The sequence below is a fragment of the Neolamprologus brichardi genome, chromosome 10 (assembly GCF_056152115.1).
Source record: "Neolamprologus brichardi isolate AB-2024 chromosome 10, ASM5615211v1, whole genome shotgun sequence".
NCBI lineage: Eukaryota > Metazoa > Chordata > Actinopteri > Cichliformes > Cichlidae > Neolamprologus > Neolamprologus brichardi.
In genome coordinates, this window is record NC_142113.1 from 11,921,901 (window position 1) to 11,941,054 (window position 19,154).

At 43.3% G+C, this 19,154-nt stretch overlaps 1 protein-coding gene across 3 annotated transcripts in view; it reads left to right on the forward strand.

Moving 5' to 3' along the window:
- Window positions 1–19,154, forward strand: part of abr (ABR activator of RhoGEF and GTPase) — a 126,510-nt gene that overhangs the window by 80,044 nt on the left and 27,312 nt on the right. For all 3 annotated transcript variants that reach the window (XM_087847177.1, XM_087847178.1, XM_087847179.1), the window contains exons 14-16: window positions 1,875–1,949; window positions 10,599–10,696; window positions 10,795–10,926. In XM_087847177.1, the coding sequence (XP_087703303.1) occupies window positions 1,875–1,949; window positions 10,599–10,696; window positions 10,795–10,926 (305 nt within the window). The remainder of the gene's footprint in view (window positions 1–1,874; window positions 1,950–10,598; window positions 10,697–10,794; window positions 10,927–19,154) is intronic.

Here is a 19,154-nt window from a genome sequence, read left to right on the forward strand (position 1 = left end):
GAACTTTGTCTGATTCTCTGTTTTTTTATTTAACATTTAACACGGCATCAGGCTGTCAAAATAACAGATAAGTAAGTCAGACGTGACACCACACATGGATACACAACATGACATACAGACAGATTACTGTTAAAAATGCATTTGCACCACTTGACATGGTTTTAATAAGAGAATTAACTCTGTTTGCTTTCCCTAAACGGGTTTTTCTCACTGCTTTGGTGGACTTTTCCTTACATGTTATCTTCCTGCTGCTTTCTGTGAGAGCTTACTGAGATTCCTGTGTTTTAAATCAGACTTCAACTCCTGCGTTGTCTTAGACTTTTGACCCGCTCCTCATTACAAAGCTAGAATAAACACACACACACACACACCTCCATCCTGACATGTGATGCAGGGAGCACAGCAGGGGTTTAAATGGAGACCAGCTGGTGGAGGAATGTCTCTCATACTTAAGAGGATGGATGACTTAAATACTCACTCTTTCATTTGACTCCATTGAATAATCATCAGTTATCACATATTAGTTCATGGTTTTCCGTTGAGCATAATAGATAGAAAGGGCAGTCGGTCTGCTATGATGCTGAACCTATGAACCGACTCTCTGTGAAACTCCCCTGTTAGTTATATAAAACACACACGCACAGTCAACCCCGAGGGCTGACTGCTCTCCTCTCAGCTGCCTACAGTGGAGCTCACAGCGGTCCTGCTGCCCTCCACCCTAGTTTATTTACCAGGAAGCAGCCGGGCTTCACAGGCCTCAACCAAAGCAGGACTGTATCCTCTTCATGTTTCTGTCGGCGGTACAAAGAGGGGTGTATGTAAAAAAGAGGTCCACCCATGATCTCTATTCGAAGGCCAGCTCAGTTTCGATGGCAGACGTCTGTGCACTGCTAATGTGTGGTCTGATGCCAATCTGACAAAAGGCTGTAATAACGGTTAATTTTCTTTCAGATCTTCCAATAGTTGTTTCCTCAGCTGTTTCCCTGATTTCATTGTATTCTGTTTTTTTCTGAAGTCATGTGAAGTTTAATCTGTCTCTTCTCAAATGTTGATAACTGACTGCTGGAGGGAATGAGAACAAAAACACTCAAATGAATGATTAAAAACAATAAGAATGTAATCTCCAGTTCGGACCACCCAAGAAAGAATACAAAAACCCACTAGGGTTCCCACTAATCTGCCCCACTGAGCAATTTTAGTTTGAATGGATCTGGATGTGGCGACACACGCTTTAACAGTGAACTTTCAAACTTCACACATATTTGAACGGTTCATTTTACCTCGATGAATACCACTAATTCATGAGCCGACAGAGGGGAAAAGGTGCTCTAAATGGCCACGTGAGCTGACCCGCTTTCAACGAAGGGAACGAGACTCGTTCACAAAAAGCTGAAAGAGCATGTAGCATTAAAGTCCTGCTGTTGGAAACAACAGAAGCAAGTTTAGTGTCAGTGCCAGTAAACGAGTCTGCAACAGATAGAAAATAATACCACAGCTGTCAGTGATAATAAAGACTAACAGCCTGCACACAGGTGCAAAATAGGGTAAGCTCGAGAGAGAGAGAGAGCTAGTATCATCATTAGCATTTAGTGATCAGGCAGTACAGGAAAAAAAATGTACAAGATGCAGCAGAAATGAAATGAAACCTGCTGGTAGAGCTCATGCTCCATGAGACGAGTTCCTTTTCCTTTGTTTCTTTCTCTCACAGTTTATCTTTTTTCTTTACAATATCATCGCAGAGATAAAGACAGGATGCCGGAGGATCATACATTTTATAGTTTGCAGTGACTTCTAATTACCCTGCTGATTTTTGTGCACGGACTCCCATATGTGCACCCGTGCTGCTCTAACTGCTCTGTGTGCTTGTTTTCCAGATGAGGAGACTCCTGGCCTGTACGGCTTTCTGCATGTGATTGTCCACTCTGCCAAAGGATTCGAGCAGTCAGCCAGTAAGTCTGCCAGAAACAGCTTCTTTTTTTCCCCCCTCTAACTGCACTTGTGCGCACACTCTGGCTCAGCATCTGCTTACACATAGCGGCTGCGCATATACTTGTCTGCCAGCAAAACACATGACCCAGTCAATCATCACAGCCGGCACATGCAGTTTCCATCATCACATGGCCAAGATGCAAAGCAAGGAAAAATCAAGAGAGAGAGGGAGAGAGAGAGAGAGGGAGCGAATGAGGTTGTCTCAGAGGAAGCGTTGAAGCCAAAGTGGGATTCCTGTGGTTGTTTTCGTTAAGCAGACATCACAAGTGACAAAGATGCTGAAGGCACATTGAAGAAGAAGGAACGTCAAAATCACAAACAGCAGCATTCAGAAGTGGACAGCTGGCAATTGTAATACCACTCGTCTTTGTTCACACACTATGCTATTGCCTTACCTTGCACAAATGTTTCTTTGTATGGCTGTGTGCGTGTGTATGCGTGTGTGTTATCTACCGAGCTTGACGTTGGCTGAACCTCCACAAAGGCTGTTTCAGATGTGTCAGCGGTGGACAGCTGCTGCTCCGGTACACTTCGCGCCCCGTGTTGCTCAAGCACCAGTTCAAATATCGAATATCAGGAAAAGAGATGGAGAGTGAGAAATGATTTCCTCAGTTACCATGACAGCCTTCAGTGCTGGCCCACAAGAATTTCCCAGTTAATGGATTGGAAAGCACTCTCTCCTGAAAGCCTGTTTGATCCTCAATGGAGCGCAGAGAGCTAAAGGCTCTATGGAGTATGTGTGTGTGTGGAAGCAACTTTGGTAGTTTTACTGATACAGTTTTGATGTTAGTATCTCCAGTGGAGCGTACAGACCCAGGGTGGGGCATGCAAGCCATGGAGGCATGGAGGATGTGCTGGACTTGTTTGGGACCGTGGTGTTCATGATGATGATGAGGGAGGTTTACGGGGATGCCGTGAGAGAAGTGCTGACCTTGATGATATATAACACTACTGTTACACAGACAAGTGCTCTAAATGAGGACAAGAGTCAAATTATTAATTATCAGATTTAATTATTGGAGTTAAAGTGAAGCTTAAGCCATCCATAACTTATATCTGATTTCATTCATTCGTACAGGTCCTCTAATGTGTGTTTACACAGGTTTAAGTCCTTTTATTTGTGGTAGATAAATGGGTGGGTGGTCACTGTTTATGTGTGTGTGTGTGTGTGTGTGTGAGTCACTGAAGTAAATTTAACTACTATACCTGATGATGTATTTCCAGTGGCATGTGTTCATTATTCATATTTTATTTTGTAAGGTTTATTGCTGTGATTTCAGGATTAGGCAATCTCTTCAGTATGGTTATACCAATCTTTTAATACTTTATATTGGAATTCAATTCTGATAGGTTACTCCAAAAGTCTAGTTTTGAACTGCTGGGGGTTCTGAGTCTCCATGTAAACAAAAACACCTTTAAATGTAGGGACTGTGACTAGTAAAGGGAGGGAGGTGACTTATATGATGGAGAGAAGGAATGAGGGAGGGAGAGGGTGAGATGGAGGCAAATGATTTGCTGTGGTGACCCCTAAAGGGAGCAGTCGAAAAAAGAAGAATGAGGAAAGTGTAGTGTCTGCAATCATACTCTGCCCTGCAAAACAAAAACAGTCAGATGCTCCAAAATTTCCCCAGATCGCCTGTAACATTCGAGTGCCTAATAAACTTTGGCAATGTCACAACGTTTGTTTCCATTCAGAGTTTTGCATTGATGATGGGAGAACATGAAGTCTTACATAACACATCCCAAAAAATCTCAATGGGGTTGAGGTCTGGACTCTGCGGTGGCCGGTGCATGTGAGAAAATGAGGTCTCCTTAACCACTCTTTCACAATTTGAGCGCGATGAAACTTGTATTGTGTTCTTGAAATATTCCTGTACTGTCAGAGGATAAAGATGGAAAAATCTGGGTATATCCAGGTGAAGCTGGACTTGACCAACTGAAGCACCCCACATCAAAATACATCCCCCACAGACTTACATAGTAGAAGGAGGCATGATGGATGCATCATTTCATCCACCTCTCTTCTTGTCGTCCATCAGTCTGGAGTGGGGTTCACTGTACTAAAGGTTAAGTGATCAATTCAGCAACAACAGTTTTATTTAATTTGAAAGTTCAACAAAAGAAATCAAATAATAGCTCAAATTAAATAAACCCTTAGTAATATAATGCACCCCTTTTATGGTGAATATGTCTGACTAACATCAGGACAGATGTGAGTCCATCTTTGCCAATTGCTTCCTATAGCTTTTTTTAATATTCATGTTTAGTTTTTAAACCTGTCCAGCATCAGCACAGTTTCTCTGGGGTTTCAAACACATACAGAGATCACTGAGAGACACTGTATTCCTCTGCTTGTGGAATTTCCTCCAATACCACAAATGACTAAAATTACAAAGCCCCCTCCAGATGTAGCTTAATGATGGGATTCGGTTTGTGTACAGGTTTTATGTGGCGATGTTCCAGCCTGTGTTAAAGCTTCAGTGCGGTTCCAGTTGCGTTGTCGGTACTCTACTTTATCGTCTCTGGCATTTCAGATTTCAATGTGCGAGGATTTTGCAGCAATTTCCTCTTTTGCATAATCGTGTGTGCGCATGTGGTTTCTGTTATTGCGAATGGTGATTATTTTCATATTAGAATGGAAATGTGTAATGATCTGAAACAGCAGTCATTATTCACTGTGTCAGGTTAAGTGGGCACTGAATGCTCCACAGTAGGCTTTCTCTTGCCCCCTCCCCCTCCTTTTTTTTTTTTTTTTTCTTCAAATCAAAAAAATCAAGTAAGCATGTAGTCGAAGATTTTACTGAAGCTGTTATTTATGCCACAACAATCTTCCCCCAGTGGGAAAGGGCTTGGAAGCGCAGCCCAGGGCAAAGTTAGTCAAACTGGGTCACAGAGGGAAAAGCTGGGAGTTGAGCGTCTCCCAAAAACTCAGATAGAAAAAAAAATCTATGGAAATACTGACCTAGATGAGAAGCAAAAAACATGTCATGTCATTTTATTCTTGCTTTATTTTTATTTGTTTGTGTGTGTGAGTGAGTGTTCGCATGTCGTTCCCTTCAAAAAGATGCAACAGTTAGCTCAATACACACCTATAGAACTGCACTTTCTGCATAGGGTGGGGGCACAGATCCACATTAGAAGATGAGAGAAAGGTGCATTTTTAAATTTAATTTATGGTCACTGCACAGTTAAAGCACCTACTTGGCATTTTTAAAATTTTTGTTTCGTTTTGACGTTTCTGCTTTTCGACGTTTTTCCTGTAAGGCTCAAATTCAAACCACTGCTGAAAGTGTTCACACGTTCTCAAGACTGTATTTCTGTGTAATCCAATCCAGCCATGGCTGCATGTATTCTCAGTCGCTCTATGTCAGGCTTTTATTAGTTTTCTTCTTCTGGGTTCTGTTTAAACAGTTGAATTGTGGCATTTCCCTGCTTATTATGTTTTGTAGTCTGAGAAGAATATTTTGTCCTGAAGCAGCGGTTTTGGTGACTGCAATCTGTAGCTGCTGAGACACTAGTAGTTGAACTGATAATCGCTCGTCTCCTGATTCTGTGAACCAACAGTTTGAACCAGCATTCGGCGCAGCCTCGGGCAAAGATTAGCCTGCTGTATAAGAACATACGCGCCCCACAAGGGCTACAGCCCACAGCTAATTGAGATGGAAAAGGATGGTATCCATTAACCCTGTATTTAGGGGTCAGAGACCCCATGCTGACCAATAAATCCCCCTCATACTCTGAGCCTGGTGGCGACCTGCCAGAAAAATGAAAACTCCAGGCCTCTTTTAGTCTGTCCTACTTCTCAAAGCCCTCTTGGATCCACTGTGAGGACACAAAGACCTCTCAAAATATGCTTTCCATGGCCTTGTTTGAATTTTAGGTCTGGGCACATAAACCCATTTCAGCTGGAGAGGAAATCAACTTCCAGAGAAAACTGGGAGCTGCTCAGGACTATGAATACGCTTCTCTACTCCAGGGCTAGATGAAACGAAGAGGATAAAATCACATTAGAGTTGCACACAAAGAACCGGTTGAATCGCTCATTGCCACCATCAGAATGTTGCCGCCTCTTTAATAAAGCAGACTGTGACAGGTAGTTTAAGGATTTTTCCAGATGTCAAATCAGAAGTGACAGCCGTGAGCTGTTATGCTTCCGTACATAGCGGAAGCGTGCAATAACTGCTTCATGTTTTTTTTAAATATCCCCCAGATGGTCGCGCTGAATTCCCCCTCATTGAACTTCCCTCGTACCACCACCGCTAATCTCTTCCTAACTGGGAGTGATTATGGCAAAACCTTTTAGGATGCTGAGAAAACAAACAAAGGGGGAATAAAACCAGATGGAACGACATTCCTTTATACTGTACGCTCCTTTTTATTCTATAGATACATGCTCACATGTTTTCTCCAGTCGCAGCTCATCCACGTGATGTGGTAGGTATCCTCTCATAACCCGGCTCGTGTCAGGCTCTTAAATCTTGTGATCGTGATGATGACTTTGCTTTTGACTTTTTTTTTGTTTAAATTAATGTCTTTTTTATTTTATTGCATATGTAATTAAACCCACTCCCCTGCCGTTCAGCTCTCTTGCTTAATCTTAGTGACTGTCCAGGTGAAAGGTCGAACCACTCACCCATCCATCATGCTGTCTAGTGGAAGTTAACCCGAGGGGTTAAGTCCAACATAGGGGATGTAGTGGAGACGCTTTACAGACAGCTGGTAGCACAGTCTGCAGGAATGGTTTCAGGAGCATTTAAAGAAACACATTAACAGACTTAATTGCTCTGTGTAAGAGCAGAGTGTGAGCTGATCCCAGAGGAGGGAAGCAGGGGCGGGTTACTGCTGCGGTATGAGGATGTTAAGAGTGGCGAGGGGCTGCCGGTGCTGATTGTGTACACAGGGAGGAGATTGATGCCTGTCTGCTGTCAAATGGTAGCATATTGACAAATTGGAGGGCTTTTTTCACCTTTTAATTGCACATTTGTGATACTTTTATACATGTTTGCACTTTTGGCCGTGCTCTTATGGTGATTCCAACATTCACTGTTCACAGCTTCCCTCATATTTAGTTGTTTTCTTTCTTTTCATAAGACAAGTCTTGTGTCTTAAGTTGAGTTTTTTAATGGATTTTTGGCTGTTGGTTATTATGTTAACACATCATTGTCAAAGGAGCTTGCAAAGAAAAGCGTCTGGACTTCTTTAAGTTACTTGAAGACGTTTCACCTCTCATCCGAGAGGCTTCTTCAGTTCTAAGGTCAAATGGTGGAGAGTCCCAGATATAACCCTGGTGGGAGTGTCCCCCCACAGAGGGACAAAAGGACCCCCTGATGATCCTCTAATCGCCTGAGCCAAGGTGTGGAACTGGGTGTGGGTCCCAATCAGCCAGAGTTTCGGGTGGGTTCATTGTGAAACCTGGCCCCACCTTATCATGCGAATTCCTGAGGTCAGATGGCCCAGGGTGTGAGTGGGCGTTAAGGCGTCTGGGAAGGGATCTCAAAACTGGATTATAGATGGCAGAGAGTTGGTGTCGTAAACCACCGCCTCTGTTCAAAGATGGTCGCTCACAGTGGACATAGATGGCTTCTTTCACTCCTCTTTCAAACCATCTGTCCTCTCTGTCCAAAATGTGAACATTGGCATCCTCGAAAGAGTGTCCTTTATCCTTAAGATGCAGATGGACAGCTGAATCTTGTCCTGTGGAGGTCGCTCTTCTGTGTTGTGCCATGCGCTTGTGAAGTGGCTGTTTGGTCTCTCCAATGTAGAGGTCTGGGCATTCCTCGCTGCACTGTACCACCACATTGTTAAGTCTGTGTTTTGGCGTTTTGTCTTTGTCTTTGACCTCTACATTGGAGAGACCAAACAGCCACTTCACAAGCGCATGGCACAACACAGAAGAGCGACCTCCACAGGACAAGATTCAGCTGTCCATCTGCATCTTAAGGATAAAGGACACTCTTTCGAGGATGCCAATGTTCACATTTTGGACAGAGAGGACAGATGGTTTGAAAGAGGAGTGAAAGAAGCCATCTACAGTGGGGCAAAAAAGTATTTAGTCAGCCACCGATTGTGCAAGTTCCCCCACTTAAAATGATGACAGAGGTCAGTAATTTGCACCAGAGGTACACTTCAACTGTGAGAGACAGAATGTGAAAAAAAAATCCATGAATTCACATGGTAGGATTTGTAAAGAATTTATTCGTAAATCAGGGTGGAAAATAAGTATTTGGTCAATAACAAAAATACAACTCAATACTTTGTAACATAACCTTTGTTGGCAATAACAGAGGTCAAACGTTTACTATAGGTCTTTACCAGGTTTGCACACACAGTAGCTGGTATTTTGGCCCATTCCTCCATGCAGATCTTCTCAAGAGCAGTGATGTTTTGGGGCTGTCGCCGAGCAACACGGACTTTCAACTCCCGCCACAGATTTTCTATGGGGTTGAGGTCTGGAGACTGGCTAGGCCATTCCAGGACTTTCAAATGCTTCTTACGGAGCCACTCCTTTGTTGCCCGGGCGGTGTGTTTTGGATCATTGTCATGTTGGAAGACCCAGCCTCGTTTCATCTTCAAAGTTCTCACTGATGGAAGGAGGTTTTGGCTCAAAATCTCACGATACTTGGCCCCATTCATTCTGTCCTTAACACGGATCAGTCGTCCTGTCCCCTTGGCAGAAAAACAGCCCCATAGCATGATGTTTCCACCCCCATGCTTCACAGTAGGTATGGTGTTCTTGGGATGCAACTCAGTATTCTTCTTCCTCCAAACACGACGAGTTGAGTTTATACCAAAAAGTTCTACTTTGGTTTCATCTGACCACATGACATTCTCCCAATCCTCTGCTGTATCATCCATGTGCTCTCTGGCAAACTTCAGACGGGCCTGGACATGCACTGGCTTCAGCAGCGGAACACGTCTGGCACTGCGGGATTTGATTCCCTGCCGTTGTAGTGTGTTACTGATGGTGACCTTTGTTACTTTGGTCCCAGCTCTCTGCAGGTCATTCACCAGGTCCCCCCGTGTGGTTCTGGGATCTTTGCTCACCGTTCTCATGATCATTTTGACCCCACGGGATGAGATCTTGCGTGGAGCCCCAGATCGAGGGAGATTATCAGTGGTCTTGTATGTCTTCCATTTTCTGATGATTGCTCCCACAGTTGATTTTTTCACACCAAGCTGCTTGCCTATTGTAGATTCACTCTTCCCAGTCTGGTGCAGGTCTACAATTCTTTTCCTGGTGTCCTTCGAAAGCTCTTTGGTCTTGGCCATGGCGGAGTTTGGAGTCTGACTGGTTGAGGCTGTGGACAGGTGTCTTTTATACAGATGATGAGGTCAAACAGGTGCCATTCATACAGGTAACGAGTGGGGGACAGAAAAGCTTCTTACAGAAGACGTTACAGGTCTGTGAGAGCCAGGGATTTTCCTTGTTTGAGGTGACCAAATACTTATTTTCCACCCTGATTTACGAATAAATTCTTTACAAATCCTACCATGTGAATTCATGGATTTTTTTTTCACATTCTGTCTCTCACAGTTGAAGTGTACCTCTGGTGCAAATTACTGACCTCTGTCATCATTTTAAGTGGGGGAACTTGCACAATCGGTGGCTGACTAAATACTTTTTTGCCCCACTGTATGTCCACTGTGAGCGACCATCTTTGAACAGAGGCGGTGGTTTACGACACCAACTCTCTGCCATCTATAATCCAGTTTTGAGATCCCTTCCCAGACACCTTAACGCCCACTCACACCCTGGGCCATCTGATCTCAGGAATTCGCATGATAAGGTGGGGCCAGGTTTCACAATGAACCCACCCGAAACTCTGGCTGATTGGGACCCACACCCAGTTCCACACCTTGGCTCAGGCGATTAGAGGATCATCAGGGGGTCCTTTTGTCCCTCTGTGGGGGGACACTCCCACCAGGTTTATATCTGGGACTCTCCACCATTTGACCTTAGAACTGAAGAAGCCTCTCGGATGAGAGGTGAAACGTCTTCAAGTAACTTAAAGAAGTCCAGACGCTTTTCTTTGCAAGCTCCTTTGACTACGATGACCTGGATGACTGAGAACCTTCACAGACATATTAACACATCATTATGGCTTCAAGGGAAAACATTTTATTTTATTTATTTTTTGAAGACTCAAAAATGTATATTTAAATATCAGGCAGTTCCACTGGAGGATTGATGCTATATATATTTGACCTTTTCTAGTAAATCAATCGGTCGCGGTGCAAAAAGAATCCACATCTCTTTAATTGGAAGCTGGTCTGGCCAAAATCATCCCTAAGATGCTTGGAGAGGGAAAGTGTCTGTATATTGTGTGCTTTACGTCTTATGTTCATGTGATTGTTTTTATATGGTGCTTTGAAATGTCAAGTATCTTCTGCTGCTATCAAATTTCCACACAGGGAACGATAAATGTATCTGTCCAACACCCGTCTGCAGCAGTTAAACATGTGTAACAGCATGTTTTAGTCATTTTTAAACATCTACAATATGTTTGATCTTCTGTTTTTTTTAAAGTGTTCTCCAGTGCTTCAGATTTTGTCTGTCATACTCTGTTGTTGTTTCATCTCACCGACCTGTCTACTCTCTGTGCTTTCAGATCTATACTGCACTCTCGAAGTAGACTCATTTGGATACTTTGTCAGCAAGGCCAAGACCCGAGTCTTCAGGGACACCACAGAGCCTCAGTGGAACGAAGTCAGTCGCAAAGACATCTTTTTTTCTTTTCTTATTTTTTTAACTGTGCTGTTTTCATCTTCATTCTTCTCCTTGTTTACATCCGTGTCACTGCACAGGAGTTTGAGATAGAGTTGGAGGGCTCCCAGTACCTTCGGATCCTGTGCTACGAGAAGTGTTACGACAAAAGCATGCTGAACAAAGACGACAATGAGATTGTGGACAAGATCATGGGCAAAGGGCAAGTCCAGGTAGGAGAACGGCTGTAAAATAGACCATGCACAAAGAGAGACGTCTGTGTCCTCTTGGGGGGAGATTTTCCACCATCTGACTCATTTTAATTAGCTGTCTAGCTTCTGCACACAATTGTATGGTTTGTAGTGGTTACCTCTAATGACGCTGGTTGGATTAATAGTGTGAAGGAGAGTTTATTTAAGGGGGGGGTTCCCCCTGTCTTATTGTGAGAAATGTCTCCATAAAACTCCCTTTCAGTCTCATTAACTAGATACGGCCTCCACAGTGGAATCTGCGGTTTCTTGGTATTGAGGCAAAATGCCGTTCTCCACTCACTGTTTAGTTTTTGCTGAAAAGCCTACAGAGGTGTCACATTTCCATTTTTTCCAGAACGTCTTCAAAAAAATCTATTTGGTCAAGTGAAGCTTGACTCCTGTCAGTTTTCTCCAAATTGCAGCTGTTATAGTTTCCTCCTCTGCTGCCCTGTAATCGATCAAACTTCACATTATGAAAGTGGGTCAACTCGGAGGGCTTTTAAACGCCGTTATCTTCAATTTCTCTCAAGTGCCGGGTGTCTATGCCAGAGGTGAGTTTATGGCAGGTTATTTATAATCCTGCTTTTGACTCTGGACTAAGCAGTTAAAGTTTTGTTTGTGGCTGCTGCGTACAGCATAATACTCGTAGTTGATACACAGCATCTGTTACAAGTTGCATCAGGAATAAACAGGAATACAAATCCTCCCTCCTCTGATATCAGGAAAGTGGGACACACATCAGTCACGTTTGTAAAGTTGGATTTTTAGGGGAGGAATGCGTCTCAAAAATATCTTATAAATCTTATGTGAATGAGCGGATATGTTTCTCCTCAGACCCAAGTTCCCGCAGTCTCTTAAAGGGGCTTTGAAGTTTGTTGTTTGTTACAGCATTTCCTGTTTGTCACTAGATCTTTCCAGTCTTTTCTCTTTCATTTTGATGCTTTACATCCTTCAGTGTTGGCTTTGAAAGCAAAACACTCATACGCCTGAAATGGCATATTTTTGTGCCTTATCGACAGCTTCAATATCAGGCAGTGAGTCGTTAAACTTTTAAGACTGAGATTTTAGTGCTGGTTTAACAGACAATGGGATACAATAGAAGCTACATCAGGTCATTAGTTCTGCAACATTGTGACTTAACTCTAAAACCTGAGGCGGATGCTGCTGCTGCTGCTGCTACTGAAACGTTACTGGGAACATCAATTTCAAGCCAACATCAGGCAGAACACCCCCCCCCACCCCCCCACCCCACCCTTGCAGAAAACAAACAAATACGCCACATGCTTTTGCTGGAGGGGGAGGGGTGGAGGTTTAGTAAGGCGGATAGAATGGCATGTTCTGTCCCAGACGCATGGAGGGTGGAAATACTGTGAATATGTTATACATAGTAGGTTTGTGGGTGAACCTATCAACAGTGCGTCCACTGAACGCAAAGGCCCTGATCCTGAGCACAACACTGCTGCTTTAGTCTCTGAATAAAACAACATATGTGTCCTAAAACAGGAGGATTTATGGTCTGACTGCTTGCTTAGTTGGTTTCTTGTCATTCTTTAAATGTTCATGGATGCTTCAGACATGGTGGCACTTGTGTTAGACTCTGATATCATATGTTTATTACAGCAAGCGAAGGAGTCCTGCAGAGCCCACAGATAGAGAGCAGGACCTGAGCTGTTTGCTTTCCTGAAGCTGGGTTGAGAAGGAGCCTTCAGTGTTTTGCTTTGCTCTCTGGAGACCCTGTGATTTATTTAAAAAGCTTGTGGAATACTGACTGACCGTAAAAGGGCATATCGAGAGGGAAGTTTTTTTTCTTTTTTCTTCTTTTAATCCGCTGTGGTTACTTTGTTGAGAAAGTTGATCGCCTCTATCGTCATAAGATCGTGGTACGATTCGAGCCAGAGATTTTGTTATGATAGTACCAAGAAAGCATTTTTTGATACAGACTTGTAAGGAGGTACATTATGTGGGATTTCCGCCAGTGTACACGCACACGTTAACTGTGGGAATTAAGGTGACTTGATTGAGTTGCTTTATTTCCATTTGGGCTGACATCCCCGGAGCAGATAAACTCTGAACTCTGAGGTCGTGTTGCTAATCCCACACTAAACGGAAACAAAATCAGAGCTGCAGCCCTCCTGTCTTTCAAACTGGAAACACAAATTCATTCTTAAAGTGTCTGAAAGCAGGCGATTGAGAAAACGGGCCTTGCCTCAAGTGCTTGAATTGTTTGCCTCCAATCAATGGCACTTAGTTTTAAAAGCTCCAATACATGGATGTTTTTGAAATTATAAACTTTTCACTGGTTATGAGTGCAGACACTCGCTTGGCCTCTAAACCATCCTCTACCTCGTGCACTGTGCAAGTTTGCCCTTTATGTGTCAGCTGTAACTTGCAATACTCGTCTTCAGAGGGCCACTTATGTAACCGGGTAGGCTGAGCGGCAGAAACGCATCATATCGCCCTGCTTCACCAGTCCTTTCATCTGATAACACTTGTGCAGCCCATCTCAGCCTCCTCTGGGCTCACCTTGTTTGGGTTTAATTACTTGGCTTATCTGAGGAGGAATTTGTCACCAGCTCCCAGCTCCATATGACTACATTAGTCGGTCTCCATTTCCCACCTATCAGGGCTTTAATTGAGGAAATGGGATCCTACTGCAGGTATTGTGCTTCCCAAGACTCTAGTTTGACATCTTCAATCATCTTGCACAAGCACAAGTTTTCAAAGATGAGTTGAAAACAACAGGAAGTTGGTTATTTGAGGCTTGAAGTTACTTTAAAATGCTGATTTCTGTGAGGCTTCCTTCACAATCACATTAGCATGCTGACACGATGACAGTTTTATTGGATTAAATGGGACTTACACCTACTATCAATACTTCAATGCAAATTAGCATCGCAAGTCACAGGATTTTCTCAAGTCTGTGTCTCATTTTTAAAAATATCAAACCGAGGTTGATGTTGTTTCGAGTCTGTCACTAAAGCGATCCCATCCAACACCATGTGGTGCTGCACTGAACCGCCTCCTCCTCGGTGTTCTTTCTATAGAGGAGCTTCGTGTTCTCTCAAGAGTCATGTAACAGCTCTAATAATCTCCTCACTACTTCAGCCCTCTCCCTCCCCACTTGTTCCCATCATCCCTTCAGCACCGCACAACGCTGGGGGTTGTTGTTATTGGTTTGAGCGCGTGGCAGCCCTTCATCTCAACACAGACGACGCGGAGTGCGGCATTGTCAAGCCGCGAAAAGCAATAACCTGATAGTTTTGAGTAGTCTCTCGGAGATAATGGGAGCCAGAGAAGTTGGGCATTAGGTACAGAAGGAGAGCAGTGATGATGTTGTTTGTTCCCGGCAGCTCTCGCCTCCCTCTCCGAAGCCACGGAGCCGGACAGGGGTGCACACACATTAGGCCAGCATTACTGTAAAGCTCCGGGTGCAAAGGGGTTGTAAAGTTTGAGGTGAGCATCCACGTGCACTCAAGTTCCCACTTAGGAGCCTGAGGTCTTTCATCACTATGAAGCATTAGATGCAAAGATTGAGGGGTTTATTGGTCAAAGTGCCATTGTTTGGGATAGTAGCCGGCTGATCGTAGCAGTAAAACTTCTTGACCGGTGGAAATGTGCCAGTGTAGAAAGCTCAGGCCCTGAGCTCTGATCTCATCTCTCAAGTACTGCATCAAACTTGATGCCAACATAAAGCTCTCATTAGAATGAAATACAGCCTGGTGAGTGTATTTAGAAGTATGCACACTATGATGTAAACAGTGAAGAAGTGTAAGCAAGCGTAGGGAGATTTTTCATTTCTTATTATTATGGGGGTAAATTCTACATTCTGTTGCTGCTTAGCATGTTATTAACACTCCCAGGAATAAAATTAGGTTCTCCTATTATTTGTTTTTATGGGAATTGGGCCTCTGACTCTTCTAGGCTTTTTTCTCCTAGAATGGATGTTTTTTCCAACACATCTTCCCTCTGGGCGGTGCAAGGTGGTGGTATTTCATGCAATGTTAGTTTTTAACTCAAAGCTCAGTGGTTTTAATGAAGGTGTGTGTTTCCATGTGTCAGTGTGTAGATATTAATATTAATTAGTGTCTAATAGATGGTGTCATCTATTTTATTGTTGTGCCCTGTCCTTTAGGCCTGCGATTTGTCATGTTTCCACCACGCACACAGCCCCTGTGGCTATACACATCCACACACACACACTGCTGTCATCAACGCTAACAGATGGGACTCCGCTGTGTGTGTTCAGCCCCCCTGGGGGGAAAACCACAGACTCGCATACACACACAGCTGGGTGACAGGCTAATACATTGTAAACGATATCAATAACTTCAGCCGGCTACATTACCTGGCATTTATTAGCTTATACCTCCTTTGTCTGGCCTGGTGTTGTATATTGGGGTGGGGAGTGTGGATGTTCACTGCTTAACAAAGATTGTCCCAGTGCTCATTTGCTCTCTTACTCCTAAGCCTACTTATTTTATTATGTTTCTTCCCTTTGCAGTTTTTAAGCCATGTTTTTTTTAATGAGTCTCATATCTCATGGTCTCTGTGTTTGAGCATATGGCACTTTTTTTTATTGATGGGCCCCAATTAAGCCGACTTCCTCATCAGACGATCCTTGATCAGTGGAGCTGATAGCAGCTTTTTGATGGATATTTATTTTTTCCCTGTCATCTTTCCACAAAGAAGCTCCTCCGTCACAGCCCTCACTTAGACAGCCTTTGTTCCCTCTTAAAACATTCACTCCCTGCCACTTGGGATATGCATGCCCTAAATAACTACACGCACTCTCAGATCATGCGAATGTGCAGATACCCCCGTTTTTTCCCTATCTATCTTCTCTCTGGGAGTAGAATAGGAAAAACCCCGGACCTGCCAAATTTAGTTTGAGTGTATGTTACAAAAAATGGTCACATTTGATCACCATTTTTCATCAAGCTTGATGCTTTTTTGTTGGGTTTTTCTTGGACAGTCTAAACTAGAAAGAAAAGCAAAAATAAGGAATTGTAATGTTGGACTGCTCTCATGCAAACCGAAGGCCGAGATGTCCTTAAGTATTAATGGCATGATGCTAATCGTGTAGTAGCCTTCCATTCAGTTTGTAAGTCGCTAAATAATATCTGAGATTGTTTCCAGTCTAATGCCAGGCCTAGAAAAGAATGTGTCAGGAGGACACTTGTTTAAATAACAGTGACGTCTGGATTTAAAAGCTAGGATGGTGACATTTGAAGCACTCAAGTTTAAGATTGACAATCTAGTGGGTGACAAGCCCCATCTTTTATCTACAGTTATATGTTGTGGTCTTTACACTGCTTAGAAAATGCAAAGAGGTTACGGCTGCACATGCTGATACTTAACAGATATAATGTCGTTTGTTGTGTTATTACAGTCCTAGTTTAGCATGCCAAAGTACCATTAACTGATTAGCAGCGAAAACAAAGTACAGATGAGGCTAAAGTCTTTTTAATTTGGATAATGGAGCTAGACAATTTGAGCAACCGCCAAAGTTATTATAATTAATTTTTAGGGGAACATGAATGTGCTTACAAAGTTTTATGGCAGTCCATCTCAGATTTGATTCTGAATCTAGAAAGTTACAAGTAAAGAGATGTCAGAAGAAAAAGCGTCAGCTGCTGCTATCTGTGCTAGTTGTGGGCGTTGGGCAGAGATTTGATTCAGCTAGAAAAGAAAGTAAACGGTGATCCATGTAAAGCAGAAGGGCTACCGGATGGATAAGGACAGTGGAAGAATAAAGCGAGAATGTGAAAAGGCCACTTAAAGGCCAGAGGATCTCTTTGGGACCCCTTCACATTGCCCTCTGCCACATTTGTACCTTTCTTTTTTTCCCCTTGCTAAAAAGTACAAATGCACTGCTTTCCAATGAACCGTCGAAATGTCGAGGGCAAGCTAGTTCAGTAATTGTTCCTCATTATAACATCACATAATCCTTCAGGAAAGAATTAGGCATTGACAACAGATGTCTGATTTCCTACCATGAAAACATGCATATGTAGCACATGTGGAAAAGGCGGTCGGAGGGAAACAGAAGAGAATGACATGGAGCAAAAGAATAGGAATGAGAGAGTCCCAGATGGTGGCCAATTATGTGATGCTGGGAGTTAAAGTGAGAACAAAGGATCTCATCACAGCCTGAGAAATGAAATGCTCTCCAGAGAGGAACCGTGAATTTCTCTGTGCAGTTGCTACCACCCTTTTGTCTCATAAAAGAGATCAGGGTTCAGGAATAATTGGTAACAGTCTAAAGGGGCTTTCAGATAATACAAAGAGTGTCATGTTTGAACACTCAAACATGAGAGGCCACGAACGCTGCATCGCCAGAAAATCATGATCGGGATGAGAGCCTCTTGTCCAACCTCAAGAGCCTGGGGTTTTTTTTTCTTTTCTTTTTAGCAAATCGTGATCAGTTGTTGTAGCTGTTGATCAAACTTCCCTGTGTTGTTCTCATTGTTTCTGCTGCCAAGTAACATCATGGCCTGAGACATGGAGAGAATAACTCTGCAGATGGAGGCAAGAACAGAAAGAGAAGTAAGAAGCGGTCATTAGTAATGACAAGTAGACTTCTAGTTAACACCCCAGCCTCTCGTTGTCTTTGTTACGCTGCTGTGTTTCTGACAGCCAGCTCTTATCCAGCCACTGCTACCAAGCCAGTAAATGCTGACAAAAGAGATTTTGTAGTCTATATCAGAGTAATTTCATTTAAAACCTCTGTTCCCCCAATTTGTTCTTGTATTCTTGGACTTTCTAGTTCAGGCCTCAGGTTTCTCATGTTTCTCATATCTCACATACACACATCTCCTGGCTGTTCTCGAGCTGTGGAATTATACACAGCAGATGACATTGGGGTGGGGGCTCGGGGCAGCGAATCACCTCAGTCCTCTCATCACGTCCCCGCCTGACTCTCTGAGGGATAAAGCCCATTTCATGCTTGACTCTGCCTGCCAGCACATTGTGAGGCCCAGCCCTGTGTACAGTCCTGGGCTTTTCTCATCTCTGTTTGTGTGTGTTTAAAATCAAGTGGCAAAACTCTAAAGTACTTAGTTGCAAAGGAAGTATTTGGGTAGCATGATGCATGTGAGCTACAGAGACTGAACGTGACTTTAAACATGGTGGTGGTAAATCAGAAGTTCTGCTCAATTTTTTTGTGTGATCTGTTAAAACCAGACAGTGATTTTCCATAATCTTTATTTCTATTCTACACGAAACAGCTGTTGGCTGCACTCTTGTAATCAGTGCACCAGTATGAGAATTGATTCCCTCATCTAAATCTCTACAACAAAGTGAAAAAGGATTTTTCTGCCCTTCCTCATTGTCCCCCTTTGTCCTTGGCCGACTGATGAGCGAGCTTTACAGAGACACCCCACAGTGTCTCTCTGCCTTCGTTCTTAATCAGATTTCACATCTCTGACAGAAACAAGTCTCTGAACACCAGCTGCAACTCTTTTTTTTTTTTTATTTTTTATTTTGTTAAATCCCCCAAACCCCAGTGAGACCAAGATACTTTCTCCCTTTCCCTCTTGTTGTTGTTGGCAGTCTTCTGACAAGCATTAAAGTAAATGAGCCTCAGCTACACGCTGTGTCCCAGCTAGGAGAGCCTATTCTGGCTTTCAAGTGGTCAGCCGAGGGACCCGAGCTGTTCTTACAGCGGTAAAACGTGTGGCTGCCAGTTGCTCTGGGCTGATTGTGAACCCCGTGTTACCCTGGGAAAGATGGCTGATCAGGTCGGACAGTTATGAAGCTGTAGCTTGAACAAGACTCTGCATTGTTCAAATGCCCTCCTCTTTTGTTTGTTTAGACCTGATGATTGTGCAGGAACTTGAATAATTTCCACATGTCCACAACTGGAGACTGATGCTTGAGCAAGAATTTACCCACAGCGGTTCTGCACTTCATTACAGAGAATGGGTGATGCCCACTGTATGAGGTCTGGTTTCTTCTAAGAGATTCTAAGTACTGGTCTGCATCAGAAATGAATATGTGGAGTTATAAATATTGCCAGAAAGCTTTTTGTTTTATACTGTGCATGTTTCTGTGCTTTTATGAGATACTACAGAGGTCAGTGTTGGACATCAGGCTGTATATTTACAGCTTTGTCCCAGGCAGCTTTTAAAGAACCAGGAGGTACTTTTACTGCAGTGTGACCTCCCTGTTCACCACTCTTCCCCGGGACTTTGTTACTGCTTTGCAGTGTT